This window comes from Filicampus tigris, chromosome 5, assembly GCF_054856515.1.
Source record: "Filicampus tigris isolate MCC_2025a chromosome 5, RoL_Ftig_1.0, whole genome shotgun sequence".
NCBI classification, from domain to species: domain Eukaryota; kingdom Metazoa; phylum Chordata; class Actinopteri; order Syngnathiformes; family Syngnathidae; genus Filicampus; species Filicampus tigris.
In genome coordinates this window covers 2174837-2197500 of record NC_141221.1, presented here as the reverse complement: position 1 = coordinate 2197500, position 22664 = coordinate 2174837, and the positions used below count along the sequence as shown (strand labels likewise).

Genomic DNA, 22664 nt, shown 5'->3' with positions numbered 1-22664 from the left:
CTGCGGCAGCGGCGGCGGCCAGTTTCAAATTGTCCCTGCTGGTGCATCGTCTGTGCGGGCCGTTCACGGCCGCCCTGCTGGCCACCGAGGGGAGCAGAGGGTAGGGCTTGCGGCCGCCGCTGCTCCCCCCGTCGCTGCCTTCTGAGGGGCTGGTGGCCACCGACTGACCGGCGCGCTTTCCGTTTGCCAGCGGGCCTGTGTGGCTTTCTGGAAGGCTGTGATGGATGCTGCCATTCTCACTGGCGCCTTGTTTATGGACCGCATGCGGTGAGCCCAGGTGCTCCGAGCCCGTGGGACCCAAAGCTCCGAGGCTGCCCCCGCCTCCTGCTGTCCTTAAAGCTTTGAGACGATAGTGACCTCTGCCGTCGCCCCGATGGTGGTACTGGCTACTGCCTTGTTTAGTCCTGCTATTCACTTTCCTTCTCTGAGGATGCACTGGCACTGAAGCGTTCATGCTGGGAAAAACATTGTTTGAGGGCTTGCTGACATTGTCGGTACTGGTGCCAGTGTTGATACCAGCAGCAGCAGCAGCAGCAGAAGCAGCAGCAGCAGCAGCAGCAGCAGCAGCAGCGGCCCGAGAGGTGTTACTCGGAGTGTCTTGCGCCACCTGGAGTAAGTTGGTGAGCTTGCAGGGCCCGTGTCCGACACTGCTGACGCCACTCGGCGTGGATGACGACCGCGTCGATGAAGAGTTGTGCGAGTCACCGGCTTGGTGGCAGTTGATGTAGAGTTGGGATCCCTGCTCAGAGGCTTGGGCGCCGCTTCCTGTTGCGCAGGTGTGCGCGTAGCTAGCGGCCGGATGGGCGCCGCTGTGACCCGGGCAGCACGGCAGCCACGAGGCCTGCACATCCGCACGTCGGAAGCAGTGGTGCGCCACCAGGAGCACCCCCAGGGCTATGGCCACCATCCCATAAAGGGAACTAAACCACAAGCTAGCGTGCCCAGTCAGGAACACCGCCATGGCGCCGCACCACCACAGCACCACAAACAGGAAGTGGGTGGCCACCAAAATGAAAAACTGCGTCTTCAGCGAGTACTGGTCCTCGTTGGAATTCGCAGGAGCCACGACTGAGTCTGTAGACAGGAGGCCCATGCTTCCTGCCAACGCGGGCTGAACCTCGCTCACGGGAGAAGACGGTGTGGTTCCCACGCATTCTTTGGCCGCGCGGTGCCTCAGGCACAGCACAGTGCACAGGAAGTAGATCCAGGTCACCAACACCACCAGGCCCGCTGGGACAAAGAAAGCCCCCAGGCTGGGGCGCCACACCAGCCAGCAGCTGCGAGAGGCAGGGAAGAATCCGTGAAGGCTCGTTGCACAACAAGGACATCATTGTGAATGTGACCAATCACGCGAGGCTCACTCACGTTGCCGCTCAACCCAACAAAATCGAGTCAAGGATGAAGAAGTCTAGTACTCACTAAGGGCTGTTGTCGCCATAGTTGCTGACATTGACAGCTGCGGTGATCCCACAAATGATGAGAGGAACTCCACCGGCTATCAAATAGAACCTTGAATGAGAGTTAAAGCACATGGGTTTGACCTTTGGCTGCGACATTTTTAATGTATGCAAGCCTGTGTCATAAACGTCGCCGGCTGTAATATGAATAGAGCTGTGTGATCCTTTATTTTCCGAGCGGACGGAGGTCAGCAAGGCTGCAATTTATTGCGGAGTGGTGAAATATATCTGAGTGGGCAACAAAGAGGCTCCGGAGGAGCAGCACTGCGTGTGATCTTTGTGGCGGGTTCACGGGGGCAAGACGAGGCCAAGGAGAGGAGAAGCACAAGGGATTATTTGGGAGGAAAGTGCACCCGCTGAATCGCCATTCAGATTTGCCGCGACCCCTCCCTGCCCTGTTATGCTGGAGTCATACATTCGTCTCCCCTACTTCTCCTTTTTTTTCCTTATTGCGTCTTACAGAAAAAGCCTTCGAGCTTTCGTCCAAAAAAAAAAAACAAAAAAAAAACAGAGGGACTTTGGTTGTTGGGCACAATGGCGCCTTTAACGCTGCACAGTCCGGGCGGTCGGGCACGAGAACATCTGCGTCGGTCGAGAACATAAACCGTATTGACACCTAACGACAATCTTATGGAACGAGAGGAGGTGAAGGTGAGTTCTCGCTCTGACCTGAGCATAGGTCGCTGAGTAGGCGGAAGAGAGGAATCCCCTTCTGGTGGCAGCGGCATTCTCCACATAGCTTCTTTATAGATGACCCTGGCGCTGACGCCGATCCACAGCAGGGTTGACAGTGAGGAGTAGTGCAGGGCGATGCCCACCTGTTGCACAATGCGCACACGTCAGGCCCGCGCAGTCCTAATAAGAGCATCCTAATAAGAATTCAATTGGAAAAGCACTTACTGCTTGACAAACAATTGGGTAGCTGGTCAAACTTATGCCCCCTACGTAGATGGCCGTTGTCATGGCGATGTGGAAGCATGTATTCAGCAACGTGTGCCAGCTTTTTCGTGAAATGTGAATGGAACTGATAAGGGGGGCCGGGGGGGAGAGAAAACATATGCAATTGCAATTTCTTATTTAATCCATTCAACTGCACGAGCAAGTGTGTCCAAACATAATTTGCCGCATGTATACGGAGTACCTGTGGTGTAGGATGTGAGTGATGATGATGGTGAAGAGGCAAAGGAGCAGCAGTGCAGTACAGGCATACGCCACAGGGTGGAGCACCCTCACGGAGATGGGTGAAGAGTTGGGGAAGTCTGGCACCTCCTGGTGAACCAATAGAAATACTGGAGAGTCCCAAGATGGTCTCGTGAGCATTGTGCAGGGTCAAAGTGTGTCATGATTCGTACCTGCAGCACAGCATAGTTGCTAAGCTGAGAGCAGCGCATTGTGGAGGTTCTGCTGTCGCTGTGGACCAGCTGGCAACCCTCTGGGCTCCAGCCTCCATGTTTGTTCAGTGTATTCGGACTCCACTGGGCCGCCACAGCATCACTCCCTGGGGACAAGTGTCGGAGTGACACCCACACGGGCTCTGAGTGGTTCCACATATTGCAACCATCTGCGTCACGGGAAGGAAGGAAAACCAATGGTTGAGTCATGTCCATGGATTTAACCATGAGCAAAAGTGACGGAATTTTTCTGTGTGTTAAAGCGGAAGTCAACCCAAAGATATTTTTTTTTTCAAGAATATGTTCCCAGCAGTCCCACTAGTTGAAACGCGGCATTCTGATTCATTTTGCATTTGCGGAATAAGTGTTAATCCATTCGTTTTTAGCCATTTCCGCGGGCGGACATTTTTTCACTTCTGTCGACTGAAAATGACATCACAACTGCTCACAACGACCAACCACGGCTGGCCTGTTTTCCGAACCAGAGCCGTGATTGGTCGTGGTGAGCAGTTGTGATGTTATTTTCAGTCCGCAGAAGACAAAATGGCCGCCCCCGGAGATGGCTTACGACGAGTGCATTAACACTTATCCCACAAACGCAAAATTAATCAGAATGCCGTGTGTGGGCCTGCTGAGTTGACCTCCGCTTTGAGAAAAGTGCATTATGATTAGAACCTCATTGTTTTGAGTTTTCTTCACGGAAAGAAAATGGTAAGAAAGATTATTCAAAAGGTGATGAAATTAGGGGCACGGAGGTAGAGTTCATTCTTCCTCACCCAGGCCCACATAGATGACCGGAGTGTTGACACTGCGCCTTCGGGAGTGTCCTGCACTGTTACTTGAATTCCCAGTCAGAGGGAAAAAGCTTCCAGTTCGGAAGGCCACAAACTGCAGCTTGCAGTCCGGAGGCGCATCAGAAGGAAACAACGTCGCAGGGAGCGTCACAGAGGCCACGGCTACTGAATTCTAGAGAAAAGAAAACAAAACAAGCGTGCGATGTTGACGTTGACACGCACAAGTTGGAATAAATACGGATGCGCGGATAACGCCCGAAGCTCACCTTGAGGGGAAAATTGCTCAGAGATGTGTTACGGGAACCTGTGCTGCAGCGAAAACGAAGTTGTTGTTCATGTGTGAACTCTGGCATTTCCATTCCCACAGCGGCTGTCGAGAGCTCACGGCGCTCGTACGCAGTGCACGTTATGCCAGTGAAGTGGGCTGGCCGAATCAGATGAGCTTCCATAACGATGTTCCTTGAAACCTGTACATAGGCTCAACGTTAGACTCTGATCCGAAACGAAAGCTACAATGAGATCCCCCCCCCCCCAAAAAAACTGTTCAGATGAGAAATCCTACCATGGAAAAGTCCTGAGCATGGCTGTGCAGCTGAGGCCAGGCCAGAGACTCCAGAGAGCCCACTATGGAACTGCAGGCTCTCTTCTCTCTCTGGGCCAGAGCAAGGATCTGGTCATCCACCTGCATCAGGTTACTGCCCATCTCTACCAACACCCCTGGCAACTGGGGCAAATATACACACACAACACATGTTACAATACCTTTATGTATGTATACAGTGCACCCGCTGGGCACTTTTGCTGGCTCAGTCTAAGGCAGGGGTGTCAAACTCATTTCGCATTGTGGGCCACATACGGCCTCGGTAGATGTCAAGTGGGCCGGACCATTCAATTGATACCGTACTCTGCTATAAATAATCGAATTATCATGTATTTCCTCTGTTTTGGTGTAAAGGAGCACAAGAACGTGAGGAAAATGTTGACATTTAGTGAACATTCCTTTTACAAAACATTTCATGAAACACCTTAGATTTCCTTAGACAAAATGTGCAATTTACTTTTACCATTCACATACATGCATTGCAACTGATCCCACTGATTGTACAAAGGCACAAAACTTGAACACGTAATTAGTATTGAAAAATATAGTAATGCACTTAGCAAAGATTAAATGAGATTTATAAAGAGAGGACTTTTTAAACAATGTTGTCTTCTACTCTGATCAAAACAGTGTGCCCCCTATCGGGTAATTCATGAATTGCATCGTATTCAAATATTAATTCTGTGTCTTTTATGCATTTTTTCACATTGAAATGATCCCGCGGGCCTGATCGAACCTCCTTGGGGGGGTCGGTTCCGGCCCGCGGGCCGTATGTTTGACACCAATGGTCTAAGGTAACACGTGAATGCATTGTAAGGGATCATCGGGTGTGCCAATTATTAAATTGTGGCCTATTTGTTACAAACAATGCATCTTTCTTTGTCTGAAAATCTAAAATGCTCTGACATAAAGTGGCATGCAGAAAGATGAAAGGTTCTGCCACAAGATGGCAGAAGGTACAATCAACCTTTGTATCCAGGGTGTGCGCCTCTCCCAAAAAAAGGACAATTTGTTGGATACAATTGCTACGCCCTTACACATGGGCTACGATACGTTTCAAGAACGGTACAATTTCCAGTGGAGCGAGTCGGTTCGATTTTGCCATGTTCATTAATATGGAACAAAGTCCAATCAATTAAAGTTAACTAACTTAAAAGAAACAACAAATCATCAGCAACAACAAACCGGTTTATACTGACCTTTAACTTATTGATCGGCCGGTTCAAGCTATATTGAGACCGATTCATTGCTCCGCGTACCGTATGGCGCGCATCTCTCGAGTGAAAGACGATTTTACCATACGATTCGTGGAGTGCGATATGATTCAAGGAATGTACATTTGAAAGTGTTACGAATCGATTCAACTCCACAAGCATCCGCCTGTTGCCATCCATACGCGAGAATAATAGCTCATGTTCAACTAAAGAGGCCAAGATTTCACTCTGCATAAGAACACTTGTGAGTCGATTAAGGATGAAATGTTTGTAAAATATAATGCAATAAATGTGTTCAATAAAGGATGGGAACCACTAAAGTGAGCCTGACACCACCTCTAACTGTTTCATTCGGTTACGTGCGCTATAAACCACAGACCAATTCGATTTGAAATAATAAAAATACATTTGACAAAGTGACTTATAGCAGCCGTCATCTTTATGTAATGGTGATAATAAAATGAAAAAGGCCATGGGCATGCATTTGACATTGTAGTAAAAATGTCAAACCTCTTCCAGCTGTCTGACAAATTCCATAAACTTCTCCATCATCTGTGCAACATAGAGCACATCCACTGAGTCAGTGAAGCCCGCAGCCTCCAGGGTGTATTTGCGCACTTGGTGGGCCAATGTGACAGCGTTTGATGTATTGATGGGCCGCTGCAGTCCAAGTGTTTGGAAAACACATTTCAGTTGACCAGGTTTAACATGCGGGACACGTTCAGCACAGACGGCAGCACCACTGACCAGGATGAAGGTATGCAGGACCCGGGTGATGCCATTTGTATAGTGACAGTTGGTGTAGTTGCCCTCCTGCCACTTCCCATAGCGGTCGCATAGGCGAGAGGCCTTTTTCTGCTCCACATCCCCCTCTACGGGCAGGGTTGGGTAACGCAGCTGCAGGCAGTACTGATGAGAGGTGATGCCTGCCAGAGTTCTCGGCCACCTGGAGTTTCCGCCAGAGAAGAAAATGAACGATGCACATTTAAAGAGGAAGTCAAACCAAACATATTTTTTTCAAGAAGGTGTTCTATGCAAGCCCGCTAGTCGAAACACGGAATTCTGTGGAATAAGAGTGACTCCACCCCTTTTTAGCCATCTCCGGGGGCGGCCATTTTGAAAATGATATCACAACTGCTCGGGGCTCAGGTAACGACCAATCGCGGCTGACCTGTTTTCTCAAGCTGAGCCGTGATCGGTCGCTACCCGAGCCCTGAGCAGTTGTGATGTCATTTTCAGTCGACAGAAGTGACAAAAATGGCCACCCCTGAGATGGCTAAAAAGGGGTGGCTCTTGCTGCTTAGCTCATATCCCACAAACGTGATATTCATCAGAATGCCGCTTTTCAACTCGTGTGCCTGCTGGGAACATATTCTTGAAAAAAAAAAATGTTTTGGGTTGATTTTCCCCTTCAAACATTTAGCGTTAATATGTCTGTAACTTACCTGAACTCGCCCCGGTTGTTAACAACTTTATCCTCCGGGCAGAAGGAGGCGCTGTTCTCTAGCACCACTATTTCAACAGCGCGGGACGTGTTTCCCCTGCCGGTTGTAACCACACACTCCCACTCTCCACTGGCCTCCACATGTACGTTGAATAGAATAAGCTCACTGGATATCAAGCATACACAACGTATGGCAGGCTTTAGTGCACCGCGTCACCCAAAACGTTTGAAGATGGCCTGAAAGCACCCGAAGCAGCTTCTTCACCTGGTAATGAAGGTGCAGTCATGCACCACATTGCTCTCCAACTGGACACCCTTGTCTGGGTCAGAGGTCACCGGCTGGCCATTGTGATGCCAGTGCAATGCAGTGACTTTGTCCACCAGGGCGGCAGTACAGTGGAATGGCAGCCGATCCCCCTTGAAGACCACCTGGCGCTGAGAGGGCAGCAGTGTCAGGGTGTGCAGGTCCAGAGGGCCGTCTGGCGCAATGGAAAAGACAACGTCTGAGATCGGCCCACATCACGGCGAATGTGGTGGCTCGCTAGGCGAGCGAGGGAGCAAATTCTCACCGCAATTCAACTGGCTTTCCCGAAGTCCCCGTAGGGGCTTTCCCCTCAAGCTTCTGGGATAAGCGCACAAGGTTTCATCCCCCAGGCGAGCTGAGCTGCTGCGAAAGAAGCCCGGGATCCAGTGCAGCCCGCAGTCGCATGAGAGGTATTCCGAGTTGAAGTTGCTGGTGACAAAAAAAATCAATGTCATGATGCGTGTTTCCGAGAGACGAGACTTCATCGTCATGCCGCGTTGCCAAAACATGCATGTTAGATTAATTTATCTTCAAGTGGACAAGTCATCCCCCATAAAAATCTTGACAAAAACACGAGCCTCCACTCGTCAAAATATGACATTCTGATTAATATTGCATTTGCATAATATGAGTTAAACAGCAAAATTCAGCCATTTTTAGCCATCTCAGGGGGCGGCCATTTTGTCACTTCTGTCAACTGAAAATGACATCACAGCTGCTCAGGTAACGACCAATCACGACTCACCTGTTTTCTGAAGCTGGGTCGTGATTGGTCGTTGCCGGAGCCCTGAGCAACTGTGTCATTTTCAGTCAACAGCAAGAAAATGGCAAAATGGACAAAAACGGCAGGGGGGGGGGGGGGTTACCGTATTTCATATTTCCACAAATGCAATATCAATCAGAATGCCATGCTTTGACTAGTGGAGGCTCATACAACATGTTTTGGTAAAGACATTTTTTGGGTGTCAGGTGAAAATGTATAAATATATAAATATACAGTAATATAATAATGTCTTCACCAAAGAAGCCCTTCAATTCAATTTTTTGGAAGTTTGGCTTAAGGCTTTGCATTTACAGTACACACAGTTTATGAGAGAATTGCAATTCCTGATCAACATCTGTCTACAGTAAGTCTGCAATTAATATGGCTATTGAGCATTGACCAAAAAAAAAAAAAAAAAAAAGACTCACACAAGCTTGAGGGATGACAGCTCCTTAAACACGCCTGGATTCAAGGTTGATATGATGTTCCCGGATAAGTTCCTAACCAAGCACAAAATGGATAAACAAGATATGTCGATAGTTTTCCCAAGACGCAGAAAATGCGGAAAAGTACACCATTTGAACTTTCTCTTACAATTTAGTGAGATTAGTCAGCCCTTGGAACATGTCTGAAGTCAGGCAGCCAATGCGGTTGTTGGATAGGTCACTGAAAGAGGGGAAAAGACCAAGAAATGGACTTGGTTACTTTTGATCCATTAGATGCGTCTCAGCGATCAATGATATCGGGGCTCCTTCGCGTTCTATTTCTGTGACGTCGGATTGAAGTAGCCCGCGTTTAAAGGACGGCCTCCTTTTGAACTCTGCCTCGATCATCAGCATATTAGCTCCCGTCCTTTTGAGCCAACGGAAGGCCTGCAAAGTTGGATCTAAAGGAAATGGGTCTGAAGTCTCCGCCTCGCTTATCTTTACTCCATGGCCCCATGGAACACCCGTAAATGTTTATCGGCAAAGGCAGGGCCCCTGGCTCGAGTGTGATGCATTGCCACAGCCAGAGAGATGTGCTCTGGTGCTACTCTGACACGACCCGACAGAGCACCGTCCAAAGCATGTGTTTATCTCCTCCTGTTTGTTTTGAGAAGCCCCAGACCTTGCAGGGAAAACACAAGCAGGGGGCGGAGGGAAGGCGAGTCACGCGGGGGCAGCGCAGATGACAGCAGCTCCGACCGGCCTCTCAACTCACAAGTAAAGCAAACTTGACTTGTTCTCGGCTGTGGAGCCTTTCTTGGGCGCCTTGAAGATGACTGACGAAATTGTGGATGTCAGTAACTTCAAAAATATGAGAAACCGAGACTGTTTCTCAAACCACTCAAATTGAAATTGGCATTGGCTGCTCGATAATGTCAGCATTTTCTGTCCCCTGATTGGATGGTCAGAGCAAAACATCAGCATTTCTGGTGAGTGCGACGTATATTATTGAAGTTGTTATTGCTGTTGTCTTGTATTATGACAGATATTAAGTGTGGCTATCAAATGAACATCCTGCCACTGAGTGTGAGTCATGATGGAACCATGACCTCCACTCCAGAATGCAAAAGGTGTGGTCTTGTCTGTCAATTCCTAATGACAAAAAAAATAAGTAAATCGTAAAAATTCCCCACAATGGAAGATATGCATTTTCTCTTCAGCTCGTTTTGAGTCATGATGGAAATTAAACGTAACATAATATGATGCGGTCCTACGCCATCTTCCATGAACCAGAATTGCCATTCAGATGGACACAAATGCAGCGCTCCTATTATTTTGGACCCTTGGAGTGACATTCCACAGTATTTTGCTCTGCCAAACGTAAAAATGAGAGCGGTGTTGTTTTGAGAATCATTTGTTGGTTTGTATGTGAATTTACTTTCTTTTTTTTTTTTGAGTAGGAATGGAACTTTCTCCTGCCCCAAAATGAACCCTTTAAAATTACCTGGATTTCTGATCATAAAATGACATCTGATCTCCATCGAAGCCAAAACAATAGACAACAATGGACACAGTCCCAGTAAACACAAACAATTGTGTTTTCATGTTTGTTATTGAACACCATGGCCAAAACAAAAAAGAGGAAGTATGCCAAGCCCTCTCGCCTAGGCCACGTACAGAAGATCAAACACTTGGACCTGTGGGCCGCAACCGTTTGATATAAAATGGTTGGCATGAAACTGGCCCTCTGAGTGAGTGCTGGAAAGCTGTTGACATATCGCCGCTGTCATGTGAAAAACACTTATCTCCATTTTTTTTTTCATTTTCCTATTTTTACATGAATCACGTTTCCTCGTAACAGACGTCGCGATAAAGTGAAAATTTAAAAAAAGTTTCCAAAATTGGGGATAAGTCTTTTTCACAGGACAGCGACGATATGCTGATTTTACCGCTCTTGATGACACATTCTTAATATTTATTAATGAAGATCAGATCACATACTATGAGCAATTTCTCCAGGTACTTCCAAAGGGTTCACATCCTTTTTCTTGCAACTGTATATATATATATATATTTTTTTTTTACATTCCCTGTCATGGCCCGCAAGATGAATCACTATGATGAGCATCACATTTGCTATGCACTGCCAGACCAAACCTGCGCCATTTAAAAAAAAAAAAAAAAAAAAGACAGATAACACCTTGTCTTTTAACAGCTGCAAAATTCTTCTTATTGCATTTGCTGCTGTGAAATGGAAGGTGAAGCACATCCACTTACAGTTTGCGGAGCTCAGAAAGGCCTTGGAAGGCTCCGGGCTTGATGGTGCTGATTAAATTGTGCTTGAGATCCCTGCGGAGAGAGAAAATATCAAATGATATAATACACACAGGGGCAATGTTGACACGTCTTCACAGAGACCCTTCACAGGAACGTCTGATAAAAAACAAGAGAACCACGAGAAAGTGATTCTCATGGCCTAGCCCGGTTCCTCGAGCAGGACACAGCAGGATACTGCGCAGCGATAGGAAATCTTATCCCAGCAGCCACCTGGGCTTGAAGCGAAACATGCCCCTACAAAGACAGGATAAGTCTTCTTCTCCTTTTCCCAACGAGTTCATCCCATGATTTTCTCAGTGACGCCATAAATATTAATTATTTCAGCTGCTTTTGAAGATCTAATTTCGTTCTACCCACTGCACAGTTCTCCACCCGCTTCCCATTCCACATCCACACCCATGTGGTAAAGGATTTAGCAAAACCCTCAACGCTGTCCCGTGTTTGATTTCACATCCAAGTTTTTTTTTGTTTTTTGTTTTTTTTAACTGCTCTTGTGGGAATAGTGAGGTCCAAGCAGGTCAGGAGACTGATAGTTATCTGCAGGACATGGTCGGCGCAAGTTGGAATGTCCTCTTTCTTTCGACATGAAAAATGTCCATTTACATCACACTTTCATCGCACGGATTTCCGCGCACGAGCACACAAGCATTAACAGCAGCCCATACAGGATGTGGCTTTTATCTCTTCCAATTCTATAAAGGATGCCACTGCAGTAGGCACGTCATCGGGGGATTCTCGCTCGCAAAAATCTGTCTTTCCTCACTATTCTCCGCGGTGCTGCCTTACGCCATGTGCAACCTCAGAGCTATTTTTTGATCAAACTCTGCTTTCAGAAAACATATTCCGCAAACAAAAAGGTGTGGTACATCTGGGAGTGGAACTTTTCAAGACAGACACAGACACCAGCAACGCATAAAGTATCCGGTGTAAGTACACTATATTGCCAAAGGTATTCGCTCGCTCGCCTTGACTCACGTATGATCTTAAATAACATCCCATTCCTAATCCATAAGGTTCCAAATGACGTCAGTCCACCCTTTGCGCCCATAACCGCTTCAACTCTTCTGGGAGGCTGTCCGCGAGTGTGTTTATGGGACTGCATTTGTGAGGTCACACACAGATGTTGGCCTATCTCTCAATCTCCACTATTTCATACCGAAGGCGTTCCATCGGATTGAGTTCAGGACGCTGTGCGGGCCAGTCAAGTTCCTCCACACCAGACTCTGTCATGCATGTCTTTATGGAACGTGCTTTGTGCGCTGGTTGCACAGTCATGTTGGAAGAGGAAACTGTACCCACAAATTTGGGGAGCACGGAAATGTCCAAAAACTCTCGCTATGATGAATGCTTCAGCATATCACATTTTCCGGATCCTTTCCAGTGATTTAAAGTGCATCCGTGGTTTTCACTGTTGGACCTTACCGACTTCAATGAGCAAAAGTTCATGAACTCGTTCATATTTTAGGCGAATGTGCACGGAGCGTGGTGTATTTTTGCGTGGTGAACGTTTTTATGAACGAGCTTATTCTGGGGCTAATGAACAATTTTTGAATGGCAATTCATTTTCGTCCAGGAGTGCCAGGTTTTCTCTACAGAAACGTGCTGTAAATTCGTGCCTTCAAAAAGCCCGGCCACCAACAGTCACGCAGCGCTTCCCGCTTCATCAAAATGCGATGCGTGTTTGGAGATTAAAAAAAGATAATAATAAATCAGCACTATGAGCAACCCCACTCCTCGTCTCAGGAAACAATAAGGTATTCTCCTATGGGAGTATTCAAGAATTTTAAAAGAAAGTCAGCGAGGATTAAGGCAGGAAAAAAAAAATTTTTTTTTTTAAGCTATTCCTGCCCAATTTGAAAAAGCAAATACAGACTTCACTTTCATCAACAGCGAACCTGAAACAACACATTGATTTAAAGCATCCTATTAGCCTTTTGAGGTTATGTGCAGGTGACTAAAGAAAATCAAATGTAATAGCAACGGCAAGTCAAAGCGGATCATTTCCCACCCAAAAAACATTAATGGCGCACAATAGTGTCTCTGTTGTCATCTCCCATCTGCAACCGGCAGCCTTCCAGTAAAGTGGAATCCCCGGCTTTCATCAACTTTATTGGCGGGTTACAGCTTGGCTCTTTGGGCAAACACATGAGGGAATGCTATACATTCACAAAAAATTAAAAAGCGACTTAAATAAATATAATGTTACCCAAATGTTTTTTGCACGCTGAATAATGCACTTTGAGGTACATCCTTAATTTCTAATTTTAGCAGATTATGTTTATGTTTGTCCATTCAGTGCCACCTTCCTGTTTTTGTTGTCATTCGTGAAAAAAAAAAAAAGTCAATTCAAGCAACAGTTTTCCCCTCATGTTTGTGATAGCTCCACCCGGCATACTACACTGTAAAAAAAAAAAATCCTTTGGTTTCATTGGATTTAATTCGGACATGGGTTGCACATGATTAAACATAATGGATAAACTCAGAGGCGGGCATTCTGTCTGATTGACGGACCAGTCCGTCTGTCTGTCACCTTTTCTGAAGCTGAGCCGTGATTGGTCGTTACTTAAGCCCTGAGCAACTGTGATGTCATTTTTAGTCGACATAGCAAAATGGCCGCCTCCTGTCATGGACAAAAATGGGTGGGTTTTACTGTTGAACTGATATTCCACAAACGCAATATTAATCAGAATGCCATCTTTCGACTAGTGGGCCCGCATAGAACTGATTCTTGTAAAACACAATTTTGTGTCGTCTTCCACTCAATATAGAAATGTGTCAGTGGGCAGCGCGGCTCTGCACCAATGACTTTACAAGCATAGTCTACATACGATCTAATTCCAAAATAGGAACCATTTAAATGTGACACATCCTTACTCCTAGCACAAATCCCTTTAGCGGCTGCTCGCAAACTCAAAGGTTGATATTTATATAAGTGATGAGTATCAGCGCGCCCTTTTGAGCAGACCCCGAAAAGAACTTCACAGCTCAGTGGCCTCGACTCTTCTAGACTGACAACAGCTGTCAACAAGTAAGGATAATTATCAGACCATAATACACTTCAAAGCTTCATGCATCCTGAGCAAGAAAATGAAAAATGGACCGCGGTTGTAGCTATGTGTTGCTACATCCTTGGGTTGTGTTTGTGACAAGTTCTCTTCTGCTTGACCAATGGAGCCACTTAATCTGATTTTGTACTGTAAAGGCCAAAGACCTGAGAGGTTTCCAATAAGAAGGAATTCCGCCTCGGGCCGTCTCCAGAGGTGGAGAACGCGCTTGGAGGGTGGCGAGAGGCTACTAATGAAGTATACGTAAAGCAGTCCAGACATTTGGAGTTGCCATTCCAAAGAGCAGCGCGTCGGGGACGTGACATTGTTTAGGGCCCGGCCCCGGAGGGAGCTGGAAAAATGACTGAGGCCGGAGAATGGCCGCTGATTATCGCTAGACTGGAATCAGGAATTTCCTGTTCCTGTCATTTTCTTATGGAAAGCCATCGCAATCCTGAGGCAAATTTCGTCACTGTAATTCTAGTTATCTCCCGTTGAAAATCTATCTGCGGGTTGGAAGTATGTTTTGAAAATGGGAGAGCAAGCGTTTACTGGTTCCCAGTTTCCTGACAAAGGTCAGAGGAACCATTTTTGTTCCGCGTGTCATTTCCTGTATGGTTGCCGTCTTAGCAGAGGCCCTCGCTCGTTTATTTTTACAGTTTCCTTTTTCTCCTTTTTCACAAGCTAGCTTTCCCCTCCAGGGAGGGGCAGGTGGTTTGGGGCATTGAGCGCTCAGCAAAATTGTCCCTGTGTATAGTTCAGCCCCCACCTCCGTACTCCTTAACACACTTATTCACAATGGGGTCTCTGTACCGCACCCCCCAAACACACTCCTGCCTTTCCCCTAAAACAGGAAACCGGCATCTGCAGAGCTCTTGTTTTTCTACTAATTTCCTGCTTTGTTACCCATTGCCCTGATTATTTTCTTTCTATTCTCTCTTCCCCTAAGGTTGGATACCTAATCAACCTTCGTCAGTGTTCTTCTGGAAACTGATTGCTTTGTAAATAGTAAAACATAAGCCAGTGAAACAAAGTTATGGTATTGTGCAAGCTCATGATGTCATATTCTCCAAGTTTCCATTTGAGTGATATGCTTAAAATGATTGGAGCAAAAAAAAAAAAAAAAAATGGAGACGTGAAGGGGGGTGGAGGGGTGCACAGGAGTAACACTTTTATTTTGTGCAACATTTCCTGAATTGATTATGTTTTATAGTCTGCAGCAACAGGAGTGTGATGCTATCCTGCCAAGAAAAACTTTATAACCCTCAACTTGTTGTTGACTTCATTTTTGGCATTTGGAAGGACCAAAGAAGCAGACGATTACCGCTTTAGAGCTTGTGTCGGCTTCACTGGATCAACTAGCAAGCACGGTGTCTACATTTAATCGTGTTATAGGTGACAAAACATTGAATGCACTGGGAACAACGGCTTGGACTGGAAATGACCAATGAAGAAGGAGCCTCATTTTTGCAGCTATATCTTTCGCAATAACATGACTTACTACCTACAGTGGTTACCTCTAGAGCCCAATGCCCCAAAGTTAAAGTGGAAGTCAACCCAAACACATTTTTTTCAACAATATGTTCCCAGCAGGCCCACTAGTTGAAACACGGCATTCGGATTCATTTTGCGTATGTGGAATATGAGTTAAGCAGCAAAATGCACTCGTTTTTAGCCATCTCTGGGGGCGGCCATTTTGTCATTTCTGTCGACTGAAAATGACATCACAGCTGCTCAGGGCTCTGGTAACGACAAATCACGGCTGACCTGTTTTCTGAATCGGAGCCGTGATTGGTCGTTGTGAGCAGTTGTGATGTCATTTTCAGTTGACAGAAGACAAAATGGCCACCCCCAAAGCTGGCTAAAAGCCAGTGCATTTTGCTGCTCAACTCATGTTCCACAAACGCAAAATTAATCAAAATGCCGTGTTAGTGGGCCTGCTGGGAACATATTCTTGAAAAAAAATATCTTTGTGTTGACTTCTGCTTTAAGTATAATTTGGAACTAGACCATGGAAAATATTCTGGAAAAAAATGAAGAGGTCCAAAAGCAAGTGATCAAAAGACTTGATGATGACCATAGAACCGAATCCGGAGCATATTGTTATTAATGCGATGCTTGTATAGCAGCAAAAAGCAGTTCATTTACGGCAGGGTTGTCAACAGCAACAAACAAACAAACAAACAAACAAACAAACCGTAATCTCACTCTGCTCCTAGCTGGCGTGATGGAGCAACATCTAGAAACTGCGAGGAAGGCGAAGGTTTTCGGGAAAAATACATTTAAGTTGTGAGTCCCGAGAGATCTTAGCGCTTTTATACCATATCAACCGTTCCCAGGAAGTGCGTAAAATAGATTTAGTGACATAGAAAGCATTCAATTTTGTAATTGGCCTATGAGGTGACTAGCTATGTGTTTCAATAAAGCCCCAGAGCCATGACGGAGCTCGGCCTGTAACACAAACACCCCGCTCCTCCAGTTTATCTGCAAGACACATCTGGAGTCTATCAAGTCCAGCAGCGCCCCCCCTTTCTGTTTCCCCTCTCCGGCACGCTTAACCCTTTCCTCACCCGACCCGCTCCACCCCGGCACGATAAGCACGAGGTTAGCCAAGCCGGACGGCGCAGGGAAATGTGTTGACGTAAACGTTCATTTTTCCGACGTGCGGCATCCACAGTCCTTTTAAAGTGGCGGTCCGGTGTGAACCCAAGACTGGGCTGGACAGAGGGGCTCCGTTATGTTTTTTTTTTTTCTCTACTTTTTTTTTTTTTCTCTATGTGCTGCCCACCTCTTCTTTGTTCCAACTCATCAGCGTCATTCACTTAGCCTCTGTGGAAATCTCTTGCTAAGGAAAACAACCTCACATTTATTTAAGACAAATTGCAGGGGCATGCATTCGCTCTCTCCCTCGCTCGCTCTCTCTCTCCAGCCACCATACCATCTATAGCGTGGCTTCTCCTCCCTTGTGTTGCTAAGCCTGTTTAAGTTGGACAACTTCCTAACCACTAAACGCTCAAGAGTCGCCTGTCTCCCATTTAGCAAAAGACACAAAGTGCGCTCACTTTCATCAATAAACATAAAATGATAATGCCGCCTCGACTATATAGATATATATATATAACATGGATGTGGCCCAAACCGACCCAACATGCGAGCTAAACGTTGCATGATGTGCTCTCGTCCGTGAGGCTCATTTTAGACTTTTTGAGTGGAGGACTGGCTATAATGTTGCCAAGTTTCCTGAGTCGCCGAGCTCACTGCTGCCGTTCAGGCCGGTCCACTGCAGCGTCCTGCTGCTCCTTCATCCATCATCACGGCTGCCCTCTGCTCTCGCGCCCTGCTCGCGCTCTCCTCCCCACGTCAGGGTGAGCAGAGCGGGTAATGAGGGCCCCTTGCGCCTTGCCTGCCTGTCCTGCGTGTCCCAGGGTGCGGCGGGGGCCCAGTTGGACGAGAGCCAGGCAGCCTCGGCCCGCTTCTGCTCATTATTCTCATTACCTCGCCTCAAATCAGCACAGGACAGGCTGCTGGGATCTGTCCACAACTCATAAAGGTCCCGGCTCGCTAGTGGACCTGCCCGCATCGGCTCCCGTCCGAGAGGGTGTCCGCAGGGGTGCAAGGTACTTGTGGCGGCCTGTGCTGTATCTGCATGTCAGCTTTAGATCAATATCATGTACTTTTATCATGTCGCAAATTTGCGCATTCCTAACATCCGCCAAAGTTCTAACGTGAAAAGCACTCCCGTAGTCCGTGCCTTGCTCAAGGGCATCTCAACACGGTATGTTCCCCTTTACCATTGAAGTCATTGTAGAACTGCTCTTCCTCTCCCGGAATTGAGAAAAAAAAAAAAAAAAACAATGGTTATGTTATCCTTGAAGATTGAGAACGTGGCCTGCTAACTAACAAGCACAAAGACAAACAAACACTTACACCGGGACTTGATGGATGTATTTTCTCGTGTTTCCAATTGTGTCTCCGCGGAACCTTTCCCTCCAGCGTCAAAAGTGACTAATTGGCCCCACGATCACGCATTATTTTCCACGAACCAAGGAATAACCGGCTAACATACAGATGAACAAACCAACACAAATATAGTCCTTCACTATTATTTTCATGAACAGCTCAACACTATACCCATCTATGCATGCATCTGATTGTGCGTGTGTGTGTGTGCGTGTGTGTGCGTGAGTAACAACGCTACATATAGCACTTTGGCACATTGTGCCAAAGAAGCCAGGTATGATTCAAGCCCAAAACTGGAAAAGAAATGAGGCATTCCGACATCCGAATGTAGCTGTTGGACGCCGCTGCTATTTAAAAGAGCTGCAATAACACAGTCTCGAAAGCAAAAAAACAAACAAGGCTAAATTGCTCCACTGCACTTGGGTGGTTTGGCCAGTTATGAAGGCATCCGTGGCTTAGAGGAGGTTTGTCCCAATGAAAGGGCCAACTGTGTAGATTTCTGCAAAGTCTGGACGATGGCGGCTGAGCTCTTCGTTTACCCGCCCTGCTAGCAGCAGCGGATCAGATTGCGTTCACGATGAACGCGCCCGGTGTTCGCCTTTGTCTTTACCAGAGCGATTCCAAATGCTCCGACGGGAGCCGAGGGTGCCCGTACTAGGAAGCAGGCTCGGCGGACACAGAGCACTCCGGCGTGGGGGCAGCGGGGGCTCATCTGGAAGGCTTTGAAACCACAATTAACCGTTTAAGCGTCCCGTCCCGTCTGCTTTCTGACTACTGCCGAGGTGCCCTTGAGCAAGGCGACGACTCCCGCACACCACCCAGCTCCCGAAAAATATATATTTTTCGATGCTTGAGTTGAATTTCAACTCAAAGGATTATAATGAGTAAAATAGACGTTAAAAACGGTCAAATGAAACGTTTATGTGTGTGTGTGTGTGTGTGTGTGTGCGCCCAGTCAGTGTTTGTCTCGTTCTAGTAGTGGAAGAGATGCTGCGCATTTCCCTGATGTGTGTTTACTCAGCCCGAGTGGGCTTGTCCTTTGATTATAGTATTGACCACATAATATGACTAACTGTTCACTACTGCTCCAAATGACAAGCATATGGAAATGACATACTGGAAGCAATGAGACGAGCAGGGAAGCGACGGCAGGCCAAAAAAGAAATGAAAGCTACAAAGGAGGAAAATGTAGCATAAATCGCTGCGACGGTGAATTTCAATGTCACATTTCTTACCACCAGACAGCGATTCCCCCCCCCCCCCCATGTGCTCCCATGCAATGACGAGCGGCGCAGCTCAACGAAAGGCTGAGTGAGCGGACCTCCGCTGTTGTGTGTCACAGAGCCAGAAGAGGAATGAAGTGAGGCTTGCAGGATTTTCTATGTGTTCTCCCAACAGCGGACACGCACGACTCCCTATGTGAAAGCCTCCTACGTGTTGTCAACATCTTCCAGTCTCCAAGAAAAACTCCACCCCTGTTGCCTCCCGCTGGTTTCACCACTGCTGCGCGTACAAGGTCGGCCCCGAGTGGCCGAGCTCGGGTTTCCTCGACCCGGCGACCCTTGCGCTTTACGGGGAGCCCGGTCCGCACGTACAAAAACAAGCGCGTCCAGCTCATTTTACATTCAAAATGTTTCTTTGCCATGTTCACATTCGCATCGGTCCTTTCTTCGCCGGCAACTTTTCAACTGTAGCCCCGAGATAAATTGGGTGACAACTTGGCCTAGCTGCCGGCAAGGCTAGCAAACCGATTTGGGTTCTCCACTACATGGGTACAAAGAAGATAATGACAACAGCAAATGACCTCTTCTAACACTTGCGAGATGTTTGCTGAGCTTCCTGGGTGGCAGATCCGAATAGCATGTGGAACTAATATTCCTCTATTGTGCGTTTGCGAAACTGCAGTATCCCGACAGAGAGAGCGTGTTTGTTGTCAGCTACCAGGATGCCGTAAAAGCTTTACTGGCATCATCAGTTATTTGAGTGCGGGGTAAAGGAAACCTCTGATGGAGAGCCAACGACAGAGAGCCAGACGTGCCAACATGTCCCTTGTAAACATTTGGCGCACCTGAGTGATGCCTGTGCAAGGATAACAAGCCTCGCATTTGATTTGGTTTCCACACCCCTTTAAGGAGAAAGCAAATCAATCAAAGACGATAATAGCGCAGTGGGATCACTCAAGCGAGACAAGCCCGAAGTCTTACAATTTTGAGTCTGACCAACATTTTGGCGGAAAATATCGCCTCTGAAGTTATCACATAATGGGAGACTTCAGGCTACCTTACGAGGCCTCGGGTCAAAGAGCCACAAATGATGGACTGAGCGTTTGGATTGTTCTTTCTTTTTTTTCTTGGGCGGGGGTTAAGAGAAGAAGAAAGTACAACCATTTATGGAAGATAAGCAGAGCAGAGCAAAGTTATGATTGAGTACAGTATGTAGTTGTATTCATGTTAGGTTCTCCTTTTTACTCTTGTGTGACAATTAACGTTAAGTTTTTAAAAATTACTGGTGTGTGAGGCAAAGTCACAACATTGCACCATTATCATTATATGTCATTGTGTTAAAGTTTTGACTTTTGGTTGTATTTTTAATGAATAATATCAACTTTTTCAATGGGTTGTTTTTCATGTTGCAGACCGTTCCATTTCCATCGTAATTTAAGGGGAAATAATGAAAACAATGATACTCTACTAATGGAGGATGATGATGATGACGACGATAAATACAATACATGTAAACCTTATAATGATAAGCATGATAGGTCACTGTATCAGTGGGTAAATTATTATTTTTTTTTTTTTCAGGAAAAAAAATGGTAATTTAGTGTATCAAATAATTGTTCACTGTTGACATTAAGATTTTTCCAGTATTTCTTCATGTTTATCTCCAAAGTTATATTTTACATACGTCCCTCTCAAAGAGTGAGGCCCGTTGTGATGCATGCTGAAACTTAACTGTGTGCCTTTCAATTGTTTGCCAAACAGTCCGGTGTGTACTCCGCCTCTCGCCTAACGTCAGATAGAATAGGCTAGATCTCACACATGACCCTATTGAGGTCAGTGCTATAGAAAATGGATGGCTGGCCTACACCAGATTACGACACAACTGTATCCTACCTTGATCCGCTAGAAATGAGTCCGGAGGGTCGGCCCACTCATAGATCGGACAAGCCAATAAAATGTACTGTTTATTCCACCTGCCTATCACCCATCTAACAGCCCATCGAAAGAAGAACGATGCAACTAGCGATGGCTAGCGATGAGGGATTTTCCTGACCGAGAACGATTGAGGTGAAACCATGAGAACTTGTCGGCGGAACGAACACGTATGAAGCCCGAGCGGAGGATCGTCCTCCTTGCTGGGCTCAAGCCCACTGAATGGAAGCACACAAGAGCTGCTCAGTTCTCCTCATATCCCGTCTGATTTGCTCTCCGCAGGCCCCCCAAAGTGAACTAGCAGCTCACACATATGGTGAACGACGCACGCAAAACACATGCCAGCCTGATTATTGATAAAGATTGATGAGCTACTCACAGTTTCTCCAGGGCATTAAGTCCAAAGAAGGAGCCATTGTTCAGGACTCTGATTTTGTTGTGGCTCAGTATCCTGCAAAGAAACACAACGAAAATGTGATGAATATTCATTCCTCAGAGGATACATTGAAATGCATTTTATTCCGCTGACAATTGTTTTCGTGAAAGAGGAGCAAGTCGAGGCTTTCATCAGACGCGCAACGCGACAAGTGACCAGAGGCAACTCACCGTGCGCTTGTTGCGACAGTCCCACGTGACACTACCCTGGCCAGACGGCAGACAAGATGGCTCCGATTAAAGATCGAAAAGAACGTCAAGATTATAAGGGAATCTTGATCATCATTTCGCATGCATTTTGTACATGAAAAGCAAGTCTGTCCGCATCACGCACATGGCAACACGGGCCGCGTTCATTAGGCCTTTTCCCTGGCTGGCCTGCACACGGTATAGTCTCATCACTGCACAGGCACACTGGAAGTGAGACTGAGATAAGTGACAAGGGATCATGGGAAATTGACATTTTAAGTCAACAAGGCTCTTCACTCGTCACAATGTGAGAGTGAAGTCCAAGTGGCAGGCGATGTGACTCGCATGATGCTCTTATCGTGGTGAAGGGAGGAAATGTGGGCGGGCTATATAAACAGGATGTTTGCTTTGGCTTCATTAAGGTAGACAAGACTTAAGCAGCGAAAAAGATCATTTTTGCCCCGTCGCAAGTCGATTTGATCGCGTTTGGGAATTTGGCAGACCACGCTGCGCCAGGCGAGGCGTTTCGGCCGACCCAGGGCATTTTCATTCATTTACACGCCTCAGCACACCCGGTGACTGAAAGTAGGCTGCTCTTTAGACCAGCTAAAAGTGGATATCTTCTTGCCGTTACTTATAAACGTACTTTGCACACATCGATCTAATGCATTGACCCCAACGAGTCAGTTCTTCTTCTGCCATGTAGAATGTGCATGCATCTCTCCCGCAACTTTAAGGGAATGAGAGGAGCTCCTTCCACCCCCACGATATTTGAAACAAAAGACTCAACGTGGCCGGACTAAATACGTCTCCCTTTAGGACCCGTTAGGACCTTTTTGGACCTTCGAGGACCTCGGCTGCGGCCAACGGGAAACGGAAGCCTCACCGCGAAAATAGACGATAGATGATTAGATGGACGGAAAAAGTGGGCTTCCGACTATGTTCAGGCTGACTATTTTTTCCAAGTTTCCCATCGAATGTTTATCGCCTGCAAAATGGGAGTCCGTCTTAGGCGGACGGACGGGCCGGTACGTCATATGGGCGGAATGCCCAGCTCTGATGTGAAGCACTTTGTGTGTGAAATGTGCTATGTAAATAAAGCTGCCTTGACTAGCCTAAACTACAGGTCAAAACAAACAAACACAAAAGTA

General features: G+C 46.7%; 1 protein-coding gene across 2 annotated transcripts in view; it reads right to left on the bottom strand.

Moving 5' to 3' along the window:
- Positions 1 to 22664, bottom strand: part of adgra2 (adhesion G protein-coupled receptor A2) — a 42987-nt gene that overhangs the window by 697 nt on the left and 19626 nt on the right. For both annotated transcript variants that reach the window (XM_086031785.1, XM_086031786.1), the window contains exons 2-19: positions 21269 to 21340; positions 10671 to 10742; positions 8563 to 8634; positions 8397 to 8468; positions 7471 to 7634; positions 7167 to 7380; positions 6903 to 7067; positions 6205 to 6403; positions 5968 to 6117; positions 4205 to 4366; positions 3909 to 4109; positions 3625 to 3814; positions 2810 to 3018; positions 2599 to 2726; positions 2358 to 2481; positions 2127 to 2275; positions 1420 to 1509; positions 1 to 1277 (exon numbers count right to left, since the gene is read on the bottom strand). The exon at positions 1 to 1277 is cut by the window's left edge and continues 697 nt beyond it. In XM_086031785.1, the coding sequence (XP_085887911.1) occupies positions 1 to 1277; positions 1420 to 1509; positions 2127 to 2275; positions 2358 to 2481; positions 2599 to 2726; positions 2810 to 3018; positions 3625 to 3814; positions 3909 to 4109; positions 4205 to 4366; positions 5968 to 6117; positions 6205 to 6403; positions 6903 to 7067; positions 7167 to 7380; positions 7471 to 7634; positions 8397 to 8468; positions 8563 to 8634; positions 10671 to 10742; positions 21269 to 21340 (3710 nt within the window). The remainder of the gene's footprint in view (positions 1278 to 1419; positions 1510 to 2126; positions 2276 to 2357; positions 2482 to 2598; positions 2727 to 2809; positions 3019 to 3624; positions 3815 to 3908; positions 4110 to 4204; positions 4367 to 5967; positions 6118 to 6204; positions 6404 to 6902; positions 7068 to 7166; positions 7381 to 7470; positions 7635 to 8396; positions 8469 to 8562; positions 8635 to 10670; positions 10743 to 21268; positions 21341 to 22664) is intronic.